The sequence below is a fragment of the Callorhinchus milii genome, unplaced genomic scaffold (genome assembly GCF_018977255.1).
Source record: "Callorhinchus milii isolate IMCB2004 unplaced genomic scaffold, IMCB_Cmil_1.0 Scaffold2, whole genome shotgun sequence".
In the NCBI taxonomy this organism is placed as follows: Eukaryota; Metazoa; Chordata; class Chondrichthyes; order Chimaeriformes; family Callorhinchidae; genus Callorhinchus; species Callorhinchus milii.
In genome coordinates this window covers 18,172,328-18,186,618 of record NW_024704743.1, presented here as the reverse complement: position 1 = coordinate 18,186,618, position 14,291 = coordinate 18,172,328, and the positions used below count along the sequence as shown (strand labels likewise).

Here is a 14,291-nt window from a genome sequence, read left to right as displayed (position 1 = left end):
AGGATTACCAGAAATAGGCAGCCTTATCTCCAACTTCCATTTACTGTGATACCTTTGTTGCATAGCAAATCGTTGCTCAGTGACTCTCCACCCAACTAAATTCTTATTCTTATCCATGTATTCTTATTTTAACGTAATACTGGTAACAAGATATGGGCAGGGCTCTGCAATCCCCTGTCAAACATTAACTTGATACTGCAGTAGGTTACTTGGTGAATTGATTTATGCAAGTTCCCCACATGGTTTGGAGACATAAATTTCAGAGTAAATCATGTCTGCCAACTAGTCCATAAATATTCTTTCCACTTCATTCTTTTGATTTGGATTTCATCCATCCTTCCAGACATCCATCAATCTGTCTTGTTTTTTTATATGCAGGTCCCTTTTTCAGACAAGTCCTTATGGATTTGCCCATGTGAGTAGTACTATAAACAAAATTCAGGCTGGTCATATTTCCAAACAAAATAAGAGTATGATTGTGTACCAACAAAGGGTTAAACAAAACAACAACAACTTGCCCGTCACACCGGACGGCATCTCAGAGCACCAGCGTGCAGGTTTTATGTCGTTTTTTGCATTTTGGATTGTTTTAATTGGAGATGTAAACATGCTGCATTGTGCGCAAATAGGAAATACGTAATATTTCAGCTGTGATTGAAATAGGTACATAAATCTTTGTTAGCATATTTTATCAAATATTATATTATAAAAATTGCTGATACTAAATTATACCTTTACTATGGTTAGAAAACGTAGTGTTTTACTGGTCCAATTAATCTGTATTTTTACTGCTCCTGCATTAAAGTACTATATTAACTGTAAATGTATTTAAAAAAAACTTCCAGTTTACTGACCGTGGATGTGCAATGCTTAACATAAATGTTCTGATGATGAAGTTTGCAAGTTATTAATGAATCAGCCTTCATGTGAATATGATCTGATTTATATATTCCCTGCTTCCCAGTGGATTTCAGCAAAAGAATATTTTAGCTGGTGATTACTGATACTGTAAAATGCCTGTTAAATATTTTGTGATTTAAAACACGAAGGAGCCATAATTTTGGGGAAAGAAATATTAAGTATCTATTACACGTGAAGGAAGACCAAGAATAGTTACAAATCCTTACAGTCTCAAGGCTGAGTCAGTAGAGGTTTGTGAAACATTGGTACAAAATAAATTCTTGCCCAACTGGTGTCACTTGATGTAGTTGTAACCTTTGACAAACACAATGCTAAGATCAGATGAGTTGAAGGAGTATCTGAACTGATAGCTCGACCTATTGTGTCCTTCCTGGTAGTTTCAATTCTCAATAGTTAATAACATTTCTTGCCCCATCAATAATAATCCTTTCAAATCAGTAGGAATCGTCAAAGCGCTTCCCAAGATTTACTGTAAAGTCTACGAATGCAACAGCCAGTTTGCACACAGCAATGGCCCACAAACTGCCATGAAGTGAAACATAATAAAATATAGTTTGCACCTTCAAAACTTAATTGTTGCAAAGCAATCATTTTAGATCTGCTAATTTTGTCATTTAAATTCTGCAGGAATTCCTTGAGTCACACGGCTTGTTTATGTTGAGGCCATTGTGCCCGTCTCTAATTGGTCCCAATTCAGATCAAAGTAAAATATTTTTAAAAACTATATGTGTACCTGCAAGTATTGACTTGGTCAATTTTACACGTTGATTTTCTTCCACATGAAAGAAATTCAACATCATTCTGATACACTAACCTTATGCATTTACAGTTTTGTAGTGGTCACAAATGAATAACCTAATATTAGACTAGCATTTAAATAATAATCCTTGCGTTTGATATAGAGCCTTATCACGTCTTTGAGACGTCTCAAAGCACTTCGCAGAATTTACTGTAAAGTGAATTGAATGTATATTTTGTGGGTGAAATACGAACATTGTGTTACAGCAGGTCAGGCCGAATCTCTGATTGTATTGTTATGTTCCATTGAAACTAAATTGAAATTGAAACTAAAGAGCGAGTGGTTTCCAACTTTTTCCTTCCTTCTCCACCGCCCCCCCCCCCCCCCCCCCCCCCCCAACCACACCACCACCCCATTATCAACTGGCTGAAGTCAGATAATTTCACGTCATCCAAAAGGACTTCAGAAAACTTGTGGCTCCCCAATTATGTTTCAATATACTGTATTTAAACCTTGTCTTATTTTTTTTTTAAATTTTAGCCTGCTATGAGGAACACTTTTAGATTGAACATGTTAATACTGCTCTCCCCAGAGTAGGATTTTCCCTTTTAGTTATGACTACTGATCAGTTATTTCCCATAATGTGTGGTGATGAAGTTGGCCATTAACTTTAGCAGTGTTGACGATCTCACCGTTTTGAATGACTCTCCTGTGCTGCCTTGCTAGTGTTCAACTCAGTAATTCCCAGTTCTCACTAATATTTAAGACAAAATGATCTAATATGACAATTTGTGTAACGTGAGCCGTACAGATGGGATGCTTCACAGTGGGATGCTTCACAATCTTCAGCTCTTACTGTAAAATGTTGTTATCCAATGTCCTAATGTTAACTGAAAAAGATGTGAAATTGGATATATAAACTAATTAGTTGTTGTGCAGCGATTTCTTCCTCAGATGTAGGCGTCTTTGCATCAGGGTAAACATCAAACTTTGTAGCACTTTTTTATTTGCTGACTGGGCAATGAATACAATTCCTTGGCAATATGGGTATCTGAGGGATTCTCATTTATTGGTATCAACTTTTAGGGCCTATTACTCAGTTCTTTTGAAGGGGCTTTGGTGTCCTCTGAGGCAAAAAAATAATATCTCACACTATCTTTAATTGTTTAAAATCTAGTCCTATTGAACTGCCTGTTCCTCTTCCCCCTCCCTACCATGATTTCCTGGCAAATTTAAAAAATAAAAAATGTGTGTAGTGCTGAGAGAAGTAATGATTGCAACGCTCTTATTTTTATGGGACTTGGGTTTGTTTGCAGCCCAGACCAAATAAACAGGAGCCTTCTTAATGGTACAAGGATCCTAAAATGAAACTAGTTTTTAGTCAGAGAACAATAATGAGTTGTGAGGAGGCATGTGTCTACATCATAAAATTACACATATTTTAGCACTAATTGACTGTCTCACTGTGCAGCCATAACAGTAGCTATGAAAAATGTGAATGTCCTATTGGTGCAGCAAGGGGTACTCCTTGAAGTTGGGGTTAAGGTACGTTATTGTACCATAGCTGTATATGGGTTAATGTAAATTTTATTGTCACATAATCCGAGAGTCTGCTTGGTCTCTACACTTTTTATTTGAAAAATCTGTATCGTGGAAATTCTTGCAGCATTGCCAAATAAAATTGGCCATTCAATGAATCTTATGTGGGACATTGCTACGCACAAATTGTCTTCTGAGTTATCCTACAAAATACACAATCACTAATTTAAAGTAAATCCCGAGAAGCACTTGTGAAACCTTCTGCTTGATGTGAAAGGCACTATATTAAATGAGAGGATTATTATTTATCCTGTGCAGTCTCTACATTATGCCACATTTGGCAATGTTATGTGTTCCGTTTTCTTTTTAAACTTTGTTTTAATAAACTGCTTACAAATGCACTTTTGATTCCCGTGACTCCAGTTGGTTATACAGTAACAAACCTAAGATCCACACTGATCAGCGCCCTGGGACGTCCTCCCGACATGAAAGACGCTATACAAATGTAATCTTATTGTTGTAATTAAGACTGTCCCTATTGTGGATATGAAAGTAGTGCGGTCAAGGGAAAGGGAAGGTGATCAGAAGTCCATTTGACAAGAAAGGTCTTAATATTGGCTTTAAAGGTGAGGGGGAGAAACTTTGATATGCAGTGCCATCGTGCCAGCAGAAGGCCTGGCTGCTGATGGCAGACTGGTTGGTGTTTCTGAGCAGACGGAATGGTAGACCTGCAGGTGGTTGCAGAGGGAAAAGACCATAGAGGGTTATGAACGCATTTGAATCTGGGGAGTCCAGTAAACTGGACATTGGAATAGTTGAGGCTGGATGTGATATGCAAGAATTTCAAAAATACACATTTTTCAAATAAAAAAAGTGTGAATGATGATGTTGGCGCAGACACACATAGACACCACATATACCCACCGCATACACCCACAACATGCGACTTTATCTTGTGCCTTAGTTCTCATCAGACTTGAAGTATCTTTAACGCTTGCGGAAACCTATCACCATGCTTCAGAGTATCCAAATCAAACTGAGTTCAATAAAACATACTTAGTGGAGTCCTGTAGCTCAGTGGTTAGAGCACTCATCTTGCAAGCGAGAGACCTGGGTTCGATTCCCGGCAGGGCGAAACCTTGGATAAATTTCCTTACTCCACACGCCTGATAATAACCCCTCAAGAAAAACAAAACAAAAAAACAATAAAATTGGTCACTTCAATCCACGACTGTGTGTGGGACACTGCTGTGCGCAATTGGCTGCCACATTTCACCCACAAATATACAGTCAATTCACTTTACAGTATATTCTCTGAAGCGCTTTGAGACGTCTAGAAGACTATATCAAATGCAAGGATTATTATTATTAAGCAGGTTTGGAAGGGAAAAAGAGGGCAAAGTTTAACTTTGTCTTGATTGGATAACCCCTTCCCCAGTCACCATGTTCAATCATGCATTTACCTCCCCGCACCACCTCTCTTCCGTCAATCTCTGCTCTGCCTCGTGCTTTGTACAATCTCATGAGAAGCAGCGTGGAGAAAGATTAGAAGAAGCGAGGTGGGGGTGGGTATGAGGCAACGCAGAGAGTTTCAGGAAGAGAGGGGGAGCAGGAGGTATGAGTCAGGGAGAAAGAGGTGGGAAGGTTGTAACGATAAGGACCCCCAGATCGCTTAATCCAGCTATGGGGATTTGTGCTGCCTGGAACCCTACTTACCCTCCATGTTCACCAACAACTTTTCACTGAGATCTCAGCAACTCCCTGCCAGTCATTCATTCAGTATGAACGCACCATTAATTCTTTTCACCACATAGTGAATGTTAATTAAGAAAATATTAACATTTCAAGAATTGAAGAATATTGTTTGCATATTAAATACACAGTCACTACACTTTACAGTAAATCCTGTGAAGCACTTTGAGACATCCATATATATCAAATTGAAGGATTATTTTATTTCACATTTATATTCTGTTATCTGGTAGAGAGTTTGGATTGCAAGATTCAAGATCGCTGATCCTATTTTGTATTGTGGGTATTCTGATTTTAACAGTAAATCATTTCATTTTGTTTTAATTGGCAATTTGTTGACAAGCACCTAAATCTCTGCTGAGCAATTCAAAACCTGGGTCTCGTTTCCAATGACTCAGCATTGATCCACAACTAATCCTGTGTAACCTATTGTTTTTATTGAATGTAGTGCTCCTGGCATTTCCTCTCTGTACTGTGCTGAGGACGGCAGGTACAGTACTTCTGTTTTGTGACAAATTGCAAGGTTTGTCTTGAGAGAGAAGAAATGACTATTATAAAAATATCAATAAATCATCTTACATTTAACATAGCTCCTTTCACGTCAGGAGAATGTTTCAGAGCGATCCACAGGACACGTTGTGTAGTGACTATGTTGTAGGTGAACCAAGTGTAAGCATGTCTGCTATTACCTATGATTGTAGGTTTTTATACATGACACACTAAGTACAAATGGAGCAAGCACCGGCCTCAAGACCCTCCTCTTCGACCGTGCCTTCGGCCATCCTCCTACACTCTCTGATCCCAATTACCCCCCCCGCCCCCTGCTTGAGTACAAATCCCTGACTGTCCAGCACCTTGAGACGTTCTCCTGACATGAAAGGCGCTTTACAAATGTAATTTTGTATTGTAATGTATTCACTCTTCATATTTCCACTGGTTGGTGAGTCAGTGACTTGAGGGCAACAATTCACACTCATTAAAAAATGAGCAAATTAGGAGGTTAGGAGAATTTGTGCATGCGTAGTCTTTAGGATATGGAGATTAGGAGAATTTGCACTGCTAGGAGCTGTGGTTCAGGCAGAATCCATATTAGCTTTCAAAAGTGAACAAGACAATAGTAACAGGGCAGTGGGGAAAGGGCAGATAAATGGAACTGAAAGAATTATTCTTAAAAGAGCCAATAGAGACCCGATGGGCCAAATTACCTTCTGTTCTGTAAATTTCTATGGATCTGTCTTCACATAAATATTGGTGGGGTGGGGGGAATACCTACCTGGGGATTACTGTCCCTCTACAGAATTTGCATTCTGTGCTGTTAGCGGAACCTACTGATGAAGGTTTCATGTGGTTCTTTGTCAAACACCTTTTGGAAGTCTTGGTATATTGTGTAATATGGCTTCCTTCAGTTAATTTGGAGAGTCACCTTCTTACAAAAAGTCTATGAGGTTGTAATGTTTTATGTAAGTATTCTGTGTTTAACTCATTTTCTATTTCTTCACAAGATATTACAAAAATGTATGTGGTATTATGGGTCACGACAGTTTGCTTCTCCATTCTGATTTTCTCTCCGCTCTTTTGCCTCCTAAAGGGATTTGATTCCAATTCTGCTCAAATGCTGTTCCGTGGTTACTAATTGCCGTCTGGCACCTTGCCTGGGTATTCGTATGCAAACCTTGAGCATGGGTGTCAGCGTGAATTGACCACCGGGGGGCATCACAAGTCTAGCCTGGTCCGGACATCTAAACACACACCTCTAGTAGGGAACACAGAAGTCAATTACAGCACATCCCAGGGATCAGCTTCTTGCCACATAAGATGCTGAGCTCGAGAAGCCTTCTTTTTCAAAGCTGTCTTTTTTTTAAAATTCGCTTAAACGGAAGACCATCGTTTTCTTCAGTCTTCTTTTAAAAAAAACTTGGAAAAACGCAGCATGACGTATGAAGTCATATAATATATTGCGCTTTTAGTCCAAATTATGACACTTATAAGTGCTAACACTTATGAATATTAACTACATTTTCTGTTTGTTTTTTCAGCTGTTCCTGCCAACGTAGCTGAACTGAGGAATCTAGAAGTGCTGAACTTCTTCAACAATCAGATTGAGGAGCTTCCAACACAAATAAGTAGCCTTCAAAAACTGAAACATCTGAACCTTGGGTAGGTAACCTTTTGCCAGTTACCTGTATTTGCACTGATTGGGACAGTCACCATTTGTAAATAAGCAGGCAGTGCAGATAATTAGACATCACACAAAATATAAACTGGCAACAGTGCTAACTATAAAATTTTCCATTGGGACTTATATTACTAAAATACAACAACAAAATTACAGATGTATAGTGTCTTTCATGTCGACAGGATGTCCCAAGGCGCTGAACAAATACCGCATTATGCCAACACTTCTCTCTCTCACTGCCTTTCAATCTCTTCTCTCTCTCTCTGCCACACTCTTAACTTCCTATCTCTTTCTATTTCTATAGTATTTCTCGCTTACCCTGAACTCTATACTGTTTTTTAAAAACATCTAAAGACTTGCCCTTCCTTACTGGCAAAAAGCACATTTGGAATATTTACAGTAAAGTTGCAAAGTTGTAATCATGTTTGTGAGATCAAGAAATGTCAGGTCTGGGCTGGCTCCTATAACAATAATTTTGCCGATATCCCCACATCTAGCTCCATTTGGAAGGCCTGTTCCGTTAAACAGACATGTAGTTAATTGGCGTGTGGATAACGTGTTCTTTACATTTAAACAAACATAGTTTGATTGTTCTTGACAATAATATGTTTTAAGAGGGCAGATAAAACACAGGTTCAGAATTTATTAAACTCAAAATAAGTTGTTAGTGTTTACAGTGAACCCCAGAATTCACCATGTTTTCGAGCATCATCCACTTTTCTTCTCTCCCATCCCCAAATATCAATGCGCTCTGTGTAGGAACTTTATGGAAAGCAAACTCCAAAAAGAAACACTGGAATGCATTCCCCAATTCAGTACATGGATATACGCAATAGATGTAAAGGTTCATTCACACAACAATAAAATAGTGCAATTATTTTTAAAATCTGCTAAGGAGAACTATCCTTTTATTATCAGTGTAACATTTCAATTATCCCGATTATATTTTTTTAAAAAACTACAAAAGCCAGAAATGCACACCCAGCAGGTCGATCAGTATTTGAAAGACAAAGAGAGAAAGAATGTTTTGAGTCGAGGTGTGACTTGATGAAAAAGTACACCCAAGTCATAAAAATCCACTTCTCTTTCAGATCTAATTGACCTGGAATGCATTGCTACATTTTCTGTACTGTGCACTGTCAAGCTGCACATTCCTGCCTAAAAGGGTGTTAGATCAAATGCCCTAAAATTGTGCCACTTGAAATTTCTAAATTGCTGTCATCTGAGAAATCTTTTATCCTATCTTCTTGGACTGGATTCTAAACCAGGTCTTAGAAAGTGAAAGGATATGTTCTGACACTAAACTATATTCAGTCCAGTTCCTACATTGCACATCTGCCTTATCTTTGGCTCTAAATCTTTTGATCCTTTTCCATCTGATATGGTGTATTGCGAACAAAGAGATTTGTTTTTCATCATCAGGTATAAGGTTAGATTTGTAGTGTATTGCATTTGCTAAATGTACTTGTAGATTACTTGTAGAATTGGATGTTGGAGCAAAATCTACTCCAATGTAATCTCTGCTCTCTTTCAGACTGATTTTTAATATATGTGTGATGGGAATGCAAATGTTCTTCCTTCTTTCTTTCATATGCCCACTACAGCATGAACCGGTTGAACTCTCTGCCAAGGGGATTTGGGTCTTTGCCGGCACTTGAGGTGCTTGATTTGACGTACAACAATATGAATGAGAATTCCCTACCTGGCAACTTCTTTTACCTGAGTAAGAAACATTTTATTTCTCTTCTCTTTCCCACCCCCCCCCACCCCCCCAAAACAGAATTTGTCACCTTATTCGTTATTGTTGCTACTTAACTAATACAATGGTGCACACTGTAGTTTGGTTTCAACTAAATAACTTGGGCTTCTTGATTCTATCTGGACTAAAATGTTTGCATCTCATGGTAAGTGTGTCGCGCATATTATTTGTATTATAAAATTGAAAATCCATAGCTAGAGCCAGATCTTACTAAAATGCAAACCATATGCAGAATAGAATGGGAATGTGAAAGCATCACATTGATCACTAGGTTACACTTTATGGACTATACATTCTTACTAGTATAAATTGTGCCTTGTATATTTATCTTTCAGGATTCACATTATAATTGTCTGTAATACCCAGATCTTGCATCAAGCTTCAGCAATCTTGCAAATTACAGCACATCAATTGTGTGTAATAATATATTTTTAAACATGAACTAACGACTAGGTTACAACAATAAAAATGTGATTCATTCTTGAGCTTACTATTTTGCAGTTCGCCTTAAAGCACTCCGAGACACTGTCCGGCACGAAGGGTGCTATATAAATGCAAGTTGGTGTTGTTGTTTTGAATGCCCTGATTTGCAATCTTACAATCCTTAATAATAATGTCAAAATGTCTCCAAAGAGCTTCACAGGTAATTGCTCCCAAGTGTATTGACTGTATCTCTGTAGACAAATATAACAATTTTCATTCAGCAAGGTCCCACTAACAGCCATGAAATGACTGACCAAATGATCTGGAAAATTATTGACCAGACCATTAGGAGAAACTCCCTTCTCTTTTTGAATAGTGTTGCAAGATCTTTAATGTCCACCTGAACAGGCAAATAGGGTCCCTCTCTCTTGTGATCTCCTGGAATTTTACCCCGAATAACTTGCCGTACCTGTCATTCCTTTAAGCAGTACTGAGTGAGGTAGAATATTTCAAGTTCAATTACTGAACAGATGCTATATTAAATGCAAGTATTGTTATTATAATATTAATTGGGCAGCTAAAATTAACCTTAGAACCTTTGTACTAATGGTCTGATCAGTCAGGGTTCCTGCTCTGGTGACTAATTAGAGATCCTACCTCAGACCAATGTGGCTGTTAGAGTTCCTATTACAGAATTCTACCTGGTGGCACTGCACATGTGATACCTGGTCAGAATATAGGTTCACGGGACATATTCGCTCTTGCTCACATATATATTGCTCTTCAACGAAGTAGCCCGGTGATCCTCACAGTCTAGACATAAAGAACTGCCATTTAGGTTAGATATTGAAGATTCTGGAACTTTATTCCAGCAACAACGTGCATTTATAGAGCGCCCTTCTCGCGAGGCAGTGTCTCGGAGCACTTCACAGTGGGGGAGCCTGACACCGAACCGATGGGGGGAGGGAGGAGGTGATCGATGATGACTGAGGTCTATTACAATTAAGTTGAGGTCAAGGGGGTAAAACTAGCGAAGCAAAAAGTCTAAACGAGGAAGGAAAGACTGAAGAGAGAGTTCTATGCTCTTGTGAGATGAAGAGCTGAGGAAACTGAAAACTGGGTGGGGAGATGGGGGAAGAATGAGATGGGTATAAAGTTCAGGAAAGTAATTTGAAGTATGAGATGAAGGGATGCTGGATGATTTGGTCGCAATCATGTTCTGTACCTATAGATATTCTGGAGATGGCTTGTTACAGTGCTGAAGTTTTCCTTATTGGCAGTGAGTGACACCTTTGTTGTGTGGATCTGCTGCTTAGACCATCAGTTCCAATCTGACAGACCAAGCAGAACATTCACTTGTGACTGTTAGAGGAATGTGAGCTCTTACGAGTTATTTTTATATTAGCCAGTCTTTGTTTTGCCTGTCTTTCTTTACTGTTGCACTTTGGGTCAGTCCCCTGTTATTTTTTTTATTGCCCATTACTTTTCATTGGGTTAATGGAATTAGCCGATTGAGCTTGGACCATTGTGTTGCCTTTGCCAGTAAACTGTATTTAGACCAAAAAAAAATATTTAATCTAAAACAAAATCCAAACCCTCTGACTTATAATCAGAAAGCCTGAAGCCATACATTGAATATGTGGAATTGACACCCCCACCTCTTTACACCAATTTACACTTCATGCCCATCAGTGCTGAACGTGTTTAAATGGGAAATAAAATGTAAAATATACAGCCCACTGCATAACTCTTTTGGACAAAAAAAATTAGTCCAGCGAGTCTGGTTCTCCCTCCTACTACACTTGTCTCTTTGCTAACTGAAAATCTCTTGTGTCTCTGTCAAAATGATCTCCTGTGAATTTGGCCTTTTCACCTGCGAAAATGCATGGATAACCTTCAAATAGGAGTCTCGCGTATATTTGTGTTTAGGAACAATATGAATTTTCCAGCGCTTCAGTTATACATGTCAGCTGTTCCATATTAAACTTGGATATTTCAGGAGAAGTGCATTATGTGTAGCAATTATAATTAAAGCAAAACATTAATATTAGAAACAAGATAATTGGATCAGGAAATAAAATAATGTCTGCATAAGCCTTTAACTGCTGTGGATAACAATTACAATCCAACTGAATTTAGCTTAAAATAATAATAATCCTTGCATTTAATATCGCTTCTTTTCATGTTGGAAGGATATCTCAAAGCACTTCACCGGAATTGCTTAAAAGTTTAGTGGCCTTTTATTTTGTAGGCAAATTAGAGAATGAACTCCTATTTTAAGTAACATGCATTATGTTAATACTGTATATATAAATCTTAATTTTCTTTGTAAATTGTTGTATACATTCAAAAATAAAGTTGAGACAATGTTTCCATACCCCTGCAGATGGATTAACTTAAAAATGATTTGTGAAGGATATGAAGATTTCCAGGTATTTTAGCAAGAAGTCATGTCTTCATCTGTCTTCGGAGGGGCTGCAAACATTTGTTAATTGTGTCAATGTTTCAGGATATGGCCACTTTCCTCAACACAGCATCAACACAATAAACCAGTAAATCTAAGTTTGACCTCCTGCTTGTTGTTGGGTGCCCTGGGTCTGTCAGAGGCTTTTGCAAACCCAAGGCTATTAATCAAGCTTGACTACTTTTATTGATCAGACCTCCGTGGCCTGGTTATATGCCACATTGTTTATATATTGCTCTTTAATTTGCAGCCACCTTGCGTGCACTCTATCTAAGTGACAACGATTTTGAAACCCTGCCGCCAGAAATTGGGAAGCTCACAAAGTTGCAGATCGTAAGTAATTTATCTAAATTCGTGAAAAATCAATTCACTTTTGCAGCTCCTGTACGTTCAGAATGAAGTCAATTTGAACAGCTCTGGGGCTTATTTTGCTGGAATATACACCAACATCTGGTGCTGGCCTTTGTTCATCAGTTGAAATCTTGTATTAAATTGAGATTGTGAGAGGAAACAAACTAAGAACCTTTTGTGAGATTTTTCATTTGAAATCCGAATTGGTCTAATAACTTTGCTCTTCTCTGCAGATCAGCCTAAGGGATAATGACCTGATATCATTGCCAAAGGAGATTGGGGAGCTGACTCAGTTGAAGGAGCTCCATATCCAAGGGAACCGGCTAACCGTGCTGCCACCTGAAATGGGTAAGAAACAGATTTGGATTGGTGTCTAGTTCTGTATATTCGTAATTACAGTGCTCAGTAGATTGAAATGTTCTCAAAAAAGCCATATAAGTCTTTTTTTCTGCATAAATCTGTGTAGTTTTTTTTAAAATGAAGGAAAATGTGTTGCCTTGTGAAAAACACATTTTTTAAAAATGTTTTCTGTAAGTTTTTACGCTGCCTGCTTGTGAAGTTACATCGGGGTAAAAATTGAGGACGTTTCGAGTTACGTCAGTGCTCCAGGGAAGGTGCGCAAAAGCTGTGCTGAGGAGTCTAAACTTCTTGCAGACTTCTAGAAAAAGATAAGATACACTTTTTGGTGTTTTTTTAAAATCTAGTACAATTAAAATTTCCTGCGGTAATATGATCGCAAATCCATTTAATTTAGTAACTGGTTCAATATTTAAAATGAAGGAAATTTGGCACTTTAGTTCAGCTCCTGCATTTTTCTGCACTGAGTTTGTGTGATAAGGTTAATATTTCATATAAGGAATAAGATGGTCTCTATGCTTTGCTGCCAAAGGTGGTTTTAATGGATTCTTGTTCTGAACTTTTCCATGAAAAACATGTATATTTTAGCATGAGCAGTGCAGAAAGAACTGACAGTAATTTTTTTCTTTTTTTATTAAAAAGGGAAATTGACATTTCATATCACAGGGTTCTCATCATACAAGTCTACATACATTAAAACATCAATTTTAAATGTCATCCAGCCCATGCCTTGTGTGCATTAGTGATTTAATATTATGACCTCTCTATAAATTGCATAAGTTATGCAAGCAGTAGTTCAGGCATTTTAATCTCCATCTACACAGGAGTGAAAAACTCCCCCAGTCTTTTATATTGGAATGAGTCATTCAAGACTTACCTCCACAGCCAACCTGTTCACAGAGTTGCGCATGTTGGCGTCACAAATTGCTCAGGGATTAACAGTTTGTTGCACAATCTCTGACTTATTCTTGAGCCCTGATTTAAAGTTTAGAGAGTATAAAGCAGCATCCCATTGAAACCAAGTTTGCTGCTCTTGACAGGAGATTTTAGAGGTACCGCAATGCACTTGATTGAAAATATAGCAGTATTGCACACAAAAAAGGTTTGTGAAAATAGTTAGTGTCAATACTAGATGACACCACACTTGCAATATGAGCTCGATGATAAGTTGACCTTCTGCCGGAAAATTTTAAACCATTTTACAGAAGCATTCACCAGACTCTACACTCCATCCCTTAGGCAATTTTCTGTTATTGCACATATCATTCACGATTAGGACCTGTGGGGGCCGAATGGTTTGGCTGTGAAACTTCATTAGATTTTCGCTCGAAATTCAATGGTAAAATCCTGATTTCCCCAGAATATTCGCAAACCATCAATCTTAAATTGTTGTGCAGGTGAAGGTTTTAATAGGCTGATTAATGCTGCAGAGTAGATTACAATTTTTAACCTATGTGTGTCAAATCCAGAGTTAGATAGGTCACATTTGCAGGAATGATGTTGAAAGGTGCCTTCAGTTTTCATTTCTCTTCATTTTTAATAACTTTATTGGAGGATTCCATAAACTACTTGGTGTATCATTGCCAGATCCAGGAAGTTCCAAATGCTGCCAACTTGTAGTTGAGTAGGGTCACTGCTGGAGGCCAAGTATTTTTGCTTTTATGGCCTCTGACTGACCTATATCTAGTCCAAAGAAGTCGTAAAAAGTGAACGTTCTGCTTTTACCCGAATGCTGGCTTTTGTAGCCTGAATATTATTGTTTTAACTACATATGACACTACATATCACTACCAGTAAGGTTGCAGAACAA

General features: G+C 38.1%; 1 protein-coding gene across 5 annotated transcripts in view; it reads left to right on the top strand.

Annotated features, from left to right (window-relative positions):
• rsu1 (Ras suppressor protein 1) overlaps positions 1-14,291 on the top strand; it is a 79,926-nt gene that overhangs the window by 25,562 nt on the left and 40,073 nt on the right. For all 5 annotated transcript variants that reach the window (XM_007898171.2, XM_007898173.2, XM_007898172.2 and 2 more), the window contains 4 exon segments: positions 6,988-7,108; positions 8,732-8,850; positions 12,024-12,106; positions 12,358-12,472. In XM_007898171.2, the coding sequence (XP_007896362.1) occupies positions 6,988-7,108; positions 8,732-8,850; positions 12,024-12,106; positions 12,358-12,472 (438 nt within the window).